At 36.7% G+C, this 11,746-nt stretch overlaps 1 protein-coding gene across 2 annotated transcripts; it reads right to left on the bottom strand.

Annotated features, from left to right (window-relative positions):
• Positions 1-2,245: 2,245 nt before the first annotated feature.
• Positions 2,246-11,042, bottom strand: LOC107805465 (sucrose nonfermenting 4-like protein). Of its 2 annotated transcripts, XM_016629513.2 has the most exons (13): positions 10,308-11,042; positions 10,110-10,194; positions 8,642-8,824; positions 7,916-8,050; positions 7,769-7,828; positions 7,216-7,305; positions 5,884-6,018; positions 4,858-5,002; positions 4,613-4,786; positions 4,313-4,376; positions 4,143-4,212; positions 2,854-2,968; positions 2,246-2,705 (listed from the first exon to the last, which is right to left on the bottom strand). In XM_016629513.2, exons 1-13 carry the CDS (start codon positions 10,418-10,420, stop codon positions 2,614-2,616), a joined length of 1,461 nt encoding a protein of 486 aa, XP_016484999.1. In that variant the 5' UTR covers positions 10,421-11,042; the 3' UTR covers positions 2,246-2,613. The 2 variants fall into 2 exon arrangements, with proteins under 2 accessions (XP_016484999.1, XP_016485002.1); XM_016629516.2 differs by lacking the exon at positions 5,884-6,018 and having other exon boundaries at positions 10,308-11,004.
• Positions 11,043-11,746: the final 704 nt, after the last annotated feature.

The raw sequence follows: 11,746 nt of genomic DNA, 5'->3' as shown, positions 1-11,746 counted from the left end.
GTTCATACAATTTTCAATTTTTACTTGAAGATGCATTTTGAAATTTTCGAAAATTTGAAAAACTCCAAAAAGCCATTTTTCAAAATTTTCACTCAAATCACTCACAAAACTTGAAAAGCAACCCAAAATTATGTTCATGTCCAAACACAACTCTAAATTTTAAATATCATTTTCACTTGAAAAAAAAATTCCCCTTATTTTGAAATTTTATAATTCTTATGTCCAAACGCCCACTAAAGTAGCATACCATGCGCTAGGGGTGTACATAGGTCGGGTTGGTTCGGATTTTATAATTATCAAACCAAACTAATTGTGTCGGATTATTAAATCTAAAGATCAAACCACACCAATATAACTCGGGTTTTTCACTCTCGGTTTTTCTCGGGTTTTCTTGGGTTTTCGGGTTATTCGTATTTTTTCGGGGCGTAGAACAAAACATATAAATTATGCTCAAAATATTTCTTTAGTCCTAGTAAGATACAACTAAATAAAGTATTTTCCAAGAAAATAATATATAATCGGGTTTTTTTTTCGGTTTGACTCAGATTATCGGGTTGGTACGGTTTGTCGGTTTCCTTTGTACACCCCTACCATGCGCTATATAACCGTTGCCTAACGTATCAGGCTAAACGCCGTTCGCCAAGGCTTTTTGTGTGTGTGTGTGTGAAATAACATAGCACATGTTTACCACTTTTTTGTCCAAACAAAGTAAATTTTCACGTTTTGCTTCAATATGTATGTTTGCACCTAATGCTAATATTATAAAGAAACTTCATTGAATATTTTCTTTCTTCCTTGAATCATATGCTGCCTGCTTTACCTTTTTGTCCTCTTCTTAGACTAAGAATGTCTTTCCATATATTTTAATCTTTCTCTTTTCTAAAATTATAAATAAATAGACAAGTTGATTATATACTAGACCCCCTAAAGTTACCCATGCCTACACTCATGTTGGTTGGTGGAGCTTCATTTCATCCAAATTCTCCTACTTGACGTGAAATTAGAAATAAAGAATGATTTCAGCAGGAATTAATTTGTTTGATTAATATGTGTTTAAATCTCAATTTGTACTAATAGGCTAAGAGAGAATAGGATGTTCATATAAACGAATTGGAATAAGATTTTTGGACTTCTCCTAAGGTTAGAGTGAGCAACGAAATGAATTGAGAACTCAAGTTATATGTAATAATACGTTAGACATTGTTTGGATTATGTCAAATATTAGCCGCAAATAAAAGAGAATAAAGTGCAGTTTTCCATATTTTACTCTCATGGAAAAAGAGTGATTTAATTAGCAAGGAAATAAAGTAATTATGGTGCAAATTAATTCATTGAAAAGAATAGGATAGAGTACAAATCACAAAAGAGAACCCAGAAGTTGGGATCCTTGATGATAATAACTGCTTGAATACAGAATGATTCTCAAGAAGTCCCCTTTGATATTGACAAGTTGAATGTTGGAACAAACAAAATTAGTAATTCCTACAACCAGCTTATTTTATTTGTTAACACCAATATTATCATTGTATAAAAAGTAGCCAGAAAATCACATAACTTATTTGTTTGTTTGGCTTCATATCTCGATGCTTGCTTGGGTGTCCAATAGTCCACAACTACAATTCGTGTCTGTTAATGAAAAATAGTTCCATGTTTAAGGAGTTGTCAATGTATTTTGCCTATAACAGCTCCTCTTTTGAGTCGAGTGGCATTGGATCTCATATCTGTTTCAAGTTTTGAACATAAATGAACCTCGAGCTTACCTGCCTATTATATAAGGAGATCCGAAATTCAAAAGTAGCCAGATTTACAAGTGGTAATTGAAAAATAGTCATAGTTTCAAAAGTAATCGAAATTTAGCCACTTTTCATGTAAAAATAAATCTAAACGAAAACATTGTTCAAAATTCGAAAAATATTCCAACATAATATACTGAAGTTCCAATATAATATACTGGAGTTCCAATATAATATACTGAACTTCCAGCATAATATGCTGGAAGTTGATACACAGGTGCACCAATCTCAAGTATATTATGCTGGAACTTTCCGTGTTACAGCAAACTAGTGGCTATTTTCAATGAATTTGCAAACGCTAGCTATTTTTCAATTACCAATCCGAAAAATGACTAGCCCGTGCTATTTTCACCTAGATAATGGTGGGAAGGCCAATACCAAATTTAAAATTCATTAACACATTGCGAATCACAAATTCGTGGTACTTAAACAAATAACCAAAAAAAAAATCATTTTTCCATAGTAACTGCATGATAAACTATTAACAGGTACTGTGATTTTACTGTACTTATCAGTTTGCAACAGATATAATGGCAACATAACCTGCCTAATAATACTTATTAAGGAAAATATGGCCAGCTGATCTTAATCCTTTAGTAACTGTGAAAGGAGGGAAACAATTGTGAAAATTTACATGCCTCATTCTTTTAGCCTAACATCCTAAAAGACCAGGCCATTATACTTTGAGGCCAATCAATTGTATACACGAAAGAATCGGGATCGAATCCCCATAAAAAATGGGGTGCACCATGAGCTATGAGTAATACTGATAAAGGCAACCGTCATCAAAATTGCGTCTGCCGTCAATTATTTGCTTCAGCTAGCCAAGCAAGAACTTGAAAATGTCACTGAGTGATATGATACCTTCTACACGTTTGCTTCCCGCTTCCACAACAACAAGTCGCCTGACCCCTGCAAGCAATATGCAACAAGTTACTACTATAACACATGAAAAGATCACAGGCCAAAGAAGATTTAATACTACGATTAAACAGATAAGAGATTTAAAAGAGTGTTGTAGTCAATAGTATCATAGTAAAAAAGAGGACAAAGGCTTAACCAGGTCTGGACAATCTTTCCATCACTTCATGCAATGGATCAGAACGTAAACACATGTGACATTTTTGACTGCTCGACCCATACGATGCATATGGTTCCTCTGCAAGCTGCAATGCCTGCAAAAACATATACAGATGAAAGGGAGATTAACAGAAAACACATCTCGAGTATATATACCAATGTAGCTCTGCACCTAAAAGTATGTTTACATACATAAGCTGCAAATTATAAACTCAGCATTGTTCCTGTATCTAACCAAAACAAACTACTTAGAGATGTTTTTCCTTGAGCCAAAACATGAACGACGACTATAGAGTTGACGATGAATTGATTTCTGTACTGTATATATTTTTGAATGAATGGGTAAAAAATTATAAACTTGCCATAGATTTAAAAAAGAAAACACAGGAATTTCCACCAAGAAAAATATTCCAGCTGTTCGGCGTTGTTAACAGCTTATAGCAGCATAGACCACCTAAACTCTGACCAACACCTCCCCGTTACCCCCCCCCCCCTTCTTCTTCTTTTCCTGTTAGCTAAAATGTCCGCAAGTTTAAAGACTCTCGAGCAACTATTCTGTTAGCCAAATGCATAACATATATTCTGGCAAGAAAGTTCATTACCGCTGGCATCCAACTTTGATCGAGTTTCATAAAACTATCCCCAAAATATAGTTGTTGAAAGTGAGTCTTGGAACAATGGTAAAGTTGTCTCACTGTGGTGACGGGTTCGAACCGCGGAAGCAGCCACTAATGCTTGCATTAGGGTAGATTGTCTACATCACACCCTTTGGGATGCGGCCCTTACCAGTACACTGCGTGAAGAACGCGGGATGCCTAGTGCACCGGGCTGTCCTTTTATCCACAAAATATAGTTGTTGTCCCATCCAAGCAAATATGCAAGATACATGTGCTGATTTTCTAGTTTTTTTGCGAATCTTTTAATGAGAGAAGAGTAACAATGCCTACGTGAAAAGCAAAGCCGATCTCAGGAGGAGGGCCGTGGAAGGTTAACAGCCAGCATAAATAGTCAAATCACGGTGAATATTTTAGGATACAGAGAACCTCATACAGCCAACCCAACTAGTTGGAGACTGAGGCATAGTTGCATTGAGAATTGTTCGAGGAAACTAAAATTCTACCTTTCTGGAAAGGGAATGCTCAGCCGCAGGTGAGAGCAAGGGAATAAAAGCCCAGGCACAGCAGTCATACCACTGAACTACACCCATTGAAGCTAGAAATATACTTAAATGTAAACACACATCAATACTGCATGAGCTCAAGGCACTACCTGATGAATACTCATTTCCTCAAGACTTATGTGTGTATAAATCTTGTCCTTGGCCAAAGCTGTAATATCACTGCCAACCATAGATTCAGCAAATTAACCCAATGAAAGTCTACATACACTACAAAATCTACCAGTGTGAAGTATGGCAAAACAACTATTCATTTATAAACCTTCGGGAATATATATCCAATAGGGAGTCATTATCATCAACAATGGGAATTGCACTAACTTGAGCTGCAAAGGGAACAAAAACATACATAAGAGACTGAGATCAGACAGCGTATTGAATCACTAGCCAAAACTTATCACCATGAGACAGAAACCATTAAGATTCCAAAAATTGAGAATGCACATTCTTCAGCAATAACAGTGTGAAATAAACTTTTTTTTTGAAAAGGAGTGTGAAGTAAACTTTTTAGCGGGCAAGTAATTATACATGATCTTAGCCAAAAGACTGAGAAAAGATTAACCTTGCACTAACAAATCCAATGCTGCATTTAGAGAGGCAGTAGGCCTCAACATTGCCAGTGGTTGTCGATTTGGCTCTCCAATTTTTGGAACCCATGTGCCCAAAGGAATTGACCCAATTGGCAACTGAAGAATTGGTAAAGATTCTGGAGAATGCTTGAAATACCTGCAAATATCTGAAAATTAACAAAGTTGTGAGCCACGATACCAAGAGTCAGTGAACACCCAAGAAAAATTTAAAACTCACGTTTTAGTATCTCAGAAAGAGAAGCAAGATATAATAGCTGAGGATATGATCCATCCTGAGCTGGTGAATGAATTATAGGTATTGTAGCCACCCCATTTTGCAAAATTTCCAATGCTACATTCTTCAAGTTGTCATCTGGCCCTGCCTGCATTGCATAGTGAAAATCAAGCCATGTAAAAGAAGTAAATGACAAACAATAGGTCCTAAATACACAACAGGAGTCTGTGATTCATGAATCAGGACATAAGACTAACAATGTTTTATACTTTTGGTGTAAGGAAAGTGTAGCTGAAAACTTATTTCAGTATTTGGAGGTCTTGGATACGCTGAGCTGATTATTGTAAGAGCTATCCCAGATTCTCTTTGTTGTACTTTTCTGTACCTCCTTGGTACTTCTTTCAATAAATTTAACCAACCTTATCAAAAACAGATAACAGAAGTAAAAGAAAAAAGTACGGGATCTTTAGCACGAAAAGTGCCATAATAGCCAGATGCAACTAAACAAATTTAATCAACTGATCTCACATTAATACAGCGCATCAGCAATGACTAGATGGGAACAGGGAATGCTATTCTCTCCTACAAAATAGAAAAAGTGTGCAATTCATAGCAGCAAAATTGCGATGATCTTAGTAGGCCTTCATCATTTTCATTTTCAATCATCAAACTCATGATTGATTCCAAGGTATAGGATACAATAACAAGTCGATATAAACTATATTAGTCTTATTATCTACTCTTAGAGAACCATAAAAGAGCAGGATCTTATTCTCCAGGCTATCCCCCCTCAATTTTATCCTATCTATTACAAATAAGCATGATTTAAATGCTTGAAGATTTTCTTCAACCAAAATCTGTAAGTTACAGATATGGATGGCAATACTACAGCAAAGTGCTCGAGAACGTAAATGGGGATTTTAAGTGTTTAACAATAACCAAAAATATCCATCACAATTGCAAGGCGAAAGGATAAGGTCAAATCTGGGCTATGCACACTGACATTTCAAGCAGGCCAAATCAACTCACCCAGACAAGTCGTCGGGGAACTGATTTACCATGCTCATTGGCGTGTCTGCTTAAGTAAGATTTTGCCTCTTTCCATGCAGATATAGTATGTGTCTCAAGCTCTTCCTCCGTCAGATTGGAACCATGATTCCCAAGCTGCAATAGGCCACGTTTTTTTTTAAATCCATCACTTACGAGAGCAAAGAGTAAAACATCCGAATGTCTTTTCTCAGAAACATACTAATTAGGGCAAATGCACCCTAGATTCTCACAATATGTGTTGCATGAAGGATGCACTATTAACAACATTATGAAACTATAACTAAAATGGCAAAATTACAAGAAATTCTACAACTTCAAGTAGCAAGTTAGCACTAAATGTATCATGGCATGGTGTCATAAAAGATTAACCATAAAAATGGCAATCAGCCAGAAGACAAAACGAATGCCCCCATAAACCTGCCAGCTGATTTCAACTAACTGATCGTTGATTTTGAAATGAAGCATGATCATAAGACCTCAGCCGTTAGGGAAAACAAAAAATACATAAATTTAGCTAGATCCCACCCCATAAACCCACATTTTGATGGAATGTAAAGGCATATTATGTCAACAAGGGAAACTTTCAACATAGAACTCTCAAGTAATAACAGCATAGGTACAAAGATACTAAATCAAGTGTTAAGTAATTTGACTAGATTACCAAAATGGCATAATTACAGCACTTGCCTACTTATCATATAAAACTTTTGGTATCATCTATTTCTTTTTTAAAAATTTCCACCTTTCTTAGCTTGGAGGTGGTCAAGTTCCTACGTGCAGGTTTTTCAGCTTAAAGAAAGTGAAATAATATTTCTGTACAGTTTTGAAACAATATAGATGGGAGACAAAGCCAAAGCTGCTCAAACATACATATATATAATAAAAGCATTGGTATATCCAAAATGCATAATGGATCATGTTATGATAGGAAGCAAGCACAAAAGCAAACCAGAGGGCTACCTTCAAATGTCACTTTACACATACTTCGCCTTCAGTATGTCTATAGATAAGACAGGTGCAAGGGCACCTCCAAAGCAGTAACAAAAGTATAGCACCACAAAGGGAACAAGCCAGACCACATTGTAAGCCCAAAAAAATGGACCAGCATTAATAAATTCATAACAATTAGAAGTCGTACAAGATGTTGGAAGAAATACAAATACTGATAGCAGCATATTAGTGCTAAAAGGAATTTGCCAGTTAAAAGACATAACCAAAACTTTAGTCGAGGTGCGTGCAAGGTGCCTGGACACCATGGTTGTCCCCAAAAAAAATAAGACATAACTAAAACTTGCAAAGAGCTCTGTGTACCTCTCTCATGATTAAAATAAAATCCAAAGCGCTAAGGACTCCAACAAATTGTGCCCTGCTGAAATCCCATAAAGGAGCCATAGGAATACCCTGAAAATAATACGGCTCAGAAACAGATCTTACAAGATTTTCAGGAAGAGAATATCTAGAAGTATAAACAGCATAATGGAGACGGCAAAGCCTAATCTTTTTATTTTTATTTTTATTTTTAGTGCATAGGGCATTGCGCAATCTTATCTAATAAACTGAGTGTATCTGCAGAGGAAGCAGAAGTATTAACTAACAAGTCATTCTATTCCCAATTCTAGTAAATGAACAAGGCTCATACAATAATGCATGAGAAATCACAAATTACAAAATATGATTCTATAAGAGAATCTGTTCTGACATCCACAAACTTCTGTTCAATGACCATCCTGACTTTTCTCTTTTAAATGGAAATGAGGCTTCAAGGCTGGACCCAATGGAAGAACAGTTCTCAAATGTAACAAAGTCTGAAAGTACCATACGTATGAGGATACAAACAGGACATCTAGCGCGATAGAAGATATACCTGCTCATGAAGAATATGAAATGCTTGCTTTACGGGTAAGTCAACATCCAAAGCAATGACCTGAAAAATAGCCCTAATCAGGAAAGGCAACAAAACACTCATACCCATCACATCACCTAGACAAAATATAGGATAAATATATCAAACCTTGCTTGACCCTGGAAGCAGCTCATAAGCTGTATGTGTTGATAGGACTGCAGATATACGGTGACGGGAAATATCTAAATCTGTCTGTGATATCCTGGAAGCATCATCTGGCAAAGCATCATCTGACACTCTTACCTACAACAGATATAAGCAAAAAGATTTTTAACAAGTCAAAAGGCAGAGTCACTAGCTCCCCCTCTAGAGGATATAAGAGAATATGTTAAGAAGGGAGTAAAGAAGTCACATAGGCAATAATGGTTGAACACCAGGGTGCTTCAAGATCACTTCTTTTAGCATTTAATTAGTGGACCAAAGTGACTGGTGTCTCACAAATAGATTCAGAGGTTCTTAAAAATGTCATCAAGTCATCGCGCCTCAGAAAACAAGGGGCTAGAAAAGAAGTGACACCCTCATACCACAAATGAGCTGGTTCAGCAAAGAATAAACATAAACTATGCAGTTAATATGGAGGCTTCATGTCTAACCTCTTCAAAAAAACTGGACAAGTAGAAGTTAACTATTGATGACGAATGACGGCTGATGCACCAAAAGAATATATACATACAAAAGCATAAATCCTCAGCTCCAGGTACAGAATAGTGCATACAATGTGATGGAGAAATTCATTAAAATGATAATAGATACACTAAGAAAGTCTCAATATCCTAAGCATTCATGAACAACTTGCAATGTTCAGCAATTTGCACGAGTACAGCATTCTCTTACCAAGCGCTGAAAAGCCTGACTATCCACATCCATGCTAGAACTAGGAGGTATTCGTGGAGTTAGTACCGCTGGAACGTAGTCCGATTCCCTAGCCAAGAGGACAGTATTAACTGTTCCATAGCTTCCAGTCACAAAAGGTTGGTTCTCATCATGTCGCCATTCACCATCAACAATGAACTTGTACTGCAAGTAAAGTATGTAACCAGAAATCCTTTATCAGTTCATGTAAGGAAGCTGAAATGCTAAATCTAATGAGGAAAAGAAGCAACAAAAAAAAAAAGGCAAATGATATTAAAACTCAAAATCATGACACAGATAAAAATGACTCCCAGATCTGAGACACAGGTAAGATGCAAGACTTCCGAAGGCCGTCCCATATTTCTCTCGTCATGAACGAGAAAGTGCATGGAAAATGCTGGCAAGACCTCACACTTATAAAAGGCTCTTTCTTGTTTTTTCTTAATTCTGAAACCAAAGTTTTGGCAAGCCTTTAAACTGAACAGTCACAGCTGAGTATGAACTCTCTGTCTACTACAGTTGTCTAGAAGAACTAATTAACCATCTGCCAGCCAGCTCAGGTGTCTGTTTTTGAATTTATACGGACTAAAATAAGGATGATGCCCACACCAGCAAAGGAAATGCTTTTATGCTGGTCTAGAAAGAAAATGAGTAAGGACCGTAGGAGTGCTTGGTTAGCAATAGCAGCTTGCTTTTTGGCAACGTGGAAGGAAATGAATCATCTTTAAAGTAAGGCCGCAGCAGTAAATGGACTTACATACAAAAGCTTGTATCTTTCAGCAATTTGGTGCAACCTAATGAATATGTATGATCTAGATACCCTGCTCCTTGGCGTTGGTTTAGATGAATATAATGGCATACTTACTCCCAAAAAGACGGCCTACTAGCATCCCCCTCCAGCACCCCACTCAGATGCTTCCTTCCATTACATCTCTATTCTAACTAGATGGCAGGAGTTTCCACACCAGAAATGAATTTCAATCCTTAAATAAAGCAAGCAATGAAAACCAATATCCAACGACAGGCCCACATACTTGCTGTAGTAAGTCAAATAAAACATCTTATGACCATCTAAGTAGCTCATCAGCAAGTTTACACACTGGACTAGGCGGTTAATGGTCTCGGCAAGTAGCAGCAAGGCTTAAGAAATCCCAAAATCGGGGAAAGTGTTTTCTAATTTGCTCTAGATTGAAGTTAGGTCACATGTCGATATCTACAAGAACTAAATGATTTGTCACAATAGATAGCATGACAGCCTTAGACAATCGACAAATATGTGAAAAATAGTCCTGCTATCCAACTACTCACTAATTAAAAGAATAACATTCACAATTGATTGCTATCCACTAGCAAAGCATATAACTACTGAAACTAATAGTACTATCTTTTGCTCAAATCACTTCTATAAAAAACGTAACTTTATAATATTAATCCATAATACAAAACAAACCTGGTGGTAACCAGGTGGTATGCTGCAAAGAGTCTGAAATACAGTTGGACATCCTTCAACAGGAGTCATCGGCCATTGCGACCACCTTCAAAATTATCCGTAAGAAACACAAGATGTTAGCCGAGCGCGCGCACACACAGAGACAAAAAGAAAAAAGAAACAGTAATGAAATGAATTTTGCCAGCTTAAAGTTAGTACCCAGTAAATGTGCCACTCAAGCAAACACTTGTTCCCCCATAAGGCCACACAAAACGTGTAGGAATCAGAGCCGTACCACTGTCCCGTGCATAATCCATACCAGCAGGATACATTGACCCTCCAAATTAGATTAAAACACAACCCCAGATACTGTACTACTCTAAATTCTAAAATGCTGAAATTTATATATAATCTGATGAATGCAGCACAAACAAATTAAAAAACACAATAATTATGGTTGACCCATGACACGAAAAAGGTCTCAAACTTTAATAATACTAACCAGCAAAACCCAAATTAAATGGAAATAAATAACAGATACCCACTAGAGGTAAAGAAAAGGAAAAGGCTAAAAACTTTACACACCAAAAGGAATTTTAAGCAAATACTCAAATTAATAGATGAAATAACAAATAAATTTATAATTTAAAATTTCCAATACCATTGAACGATAAAATGGTGAAAAAGCTTCGATCTTTGGGACGAAAGGGAAGTCGATCAGGGGAAATGAAAACCCTAGAAATGTGAAAATAGAGAATTGAGTTAAAATTTTATTTGAAAAAAGAAAAAAGGAAATGCAGAGATATGAAGAATTATAGAGAGAGATAGGAGAAAACCCTAATCCTAGAATTTTTTTTTGTTTTTGCTTCAGAGGATTTTTCCCGATTCTTTTTCTTGAATTGAAAATGAAGATGTTCTTTTTCCACTATTGAAAAAAAAGAAAATACAAAATCGACAATACGAAGTACTGTGAGATGCAGGAAAACGGAGCGGAAACGGGGCAAGTACAGACCCGAAAGTGACAAATTGAAAACTGAACACTCCACTAATATTACTTCTAGTGTTGCTCTTGTGTTTTTCTTGGGTTAATTTGGACCTTGGAGCATGGGTGTTTATCGGACGGGCTGGGACGGGCTGAACGGTAAAAACCCCAGCCTGTTCGGTTAGCAGACGGGCTGGTTAGCGGGCTGGGAAAACGGGCTGCTGGCGGGTTGGGAAATTTCGAGTTTTTTAGGGCCCGTACGGGTTCGGGCTAAGCGGGTTCGGGCGAGCCGGGCAGTTTTTTTTAAATTAAATTTTATTTTTCTTATTCAATGTTATTAGTGGATCTGGGTCAATATTACAGATCCATCTCCGGCGCGTGCTTCTGGTTTCTTTATCATTTCTCTTAGCCGGCGCGTGAGTTCCCGGCCGCGATTCAACTTTTCCGTTACCTTTTCCAGATGAGATTGTGTGTAATTTTCAGGCTCCATTTATTACTACGTTGCTATTAGCTGAAGTAATTAACTAGCACTGAGGAAGCTGTCAGATCTGGAATAAAAATCCAGATTTGAAATTTTAGAAAGGGCTAAAAAAGAATAAACAAGAAAAATCAGAAATAAGAGAAGATTTTCGATTTTGTTTCTTTGCTATTTTCGATTTTTGATTTTAGCTTAATA

This window comes from Nicotiana tabacum, chromosome 7, assembly GCF_000715075.1.
Source record: "Nicotiana tabacum cultivar K326 chromosome 7, ASM71507v2, whole genome shotgun sequence".
Classification (NCBI taxonomy): Eukaryota; Viridiplantae; Streptophyta; class Magnoliopsida; order Solanales; family Solanaceae; genus Nicotiana; species Nicotiana tabacum.
The sequence above is the reverse complement of the archived record's forward strand: the minus strand, read 5'-3'. Positions and strand labels throughout refer to the sequence as shown.

What these genes read in the sequence shown, in the direction of transcription:
- LOC107805465 (XM_016629513.2), bottom strand. Translation starts at nt 10,420, where the DNA reads ATGTATCCTGCTGGTATGGATTATGCACGGGACAGTGGTACGGCTCTG. An exon ending in TTCCCCGACGACTTGTCTGG is followed by an intron (nt 5,003 to 5,883) that starts GTGAGTTGATTT and finishes TATGCAATGCAG; the next exon opens with GCAGGGCCAGATGACAACTT. An exon ending in ATTGGATTTGTTAGTGCAAG is followed by an intron (nt 4,377 to 4,612) that starts GTTAATCTTTTC and finishes TTCCCTTTGCAG; the next exon opens with CTCAAGTTAGTGCAATTCCC.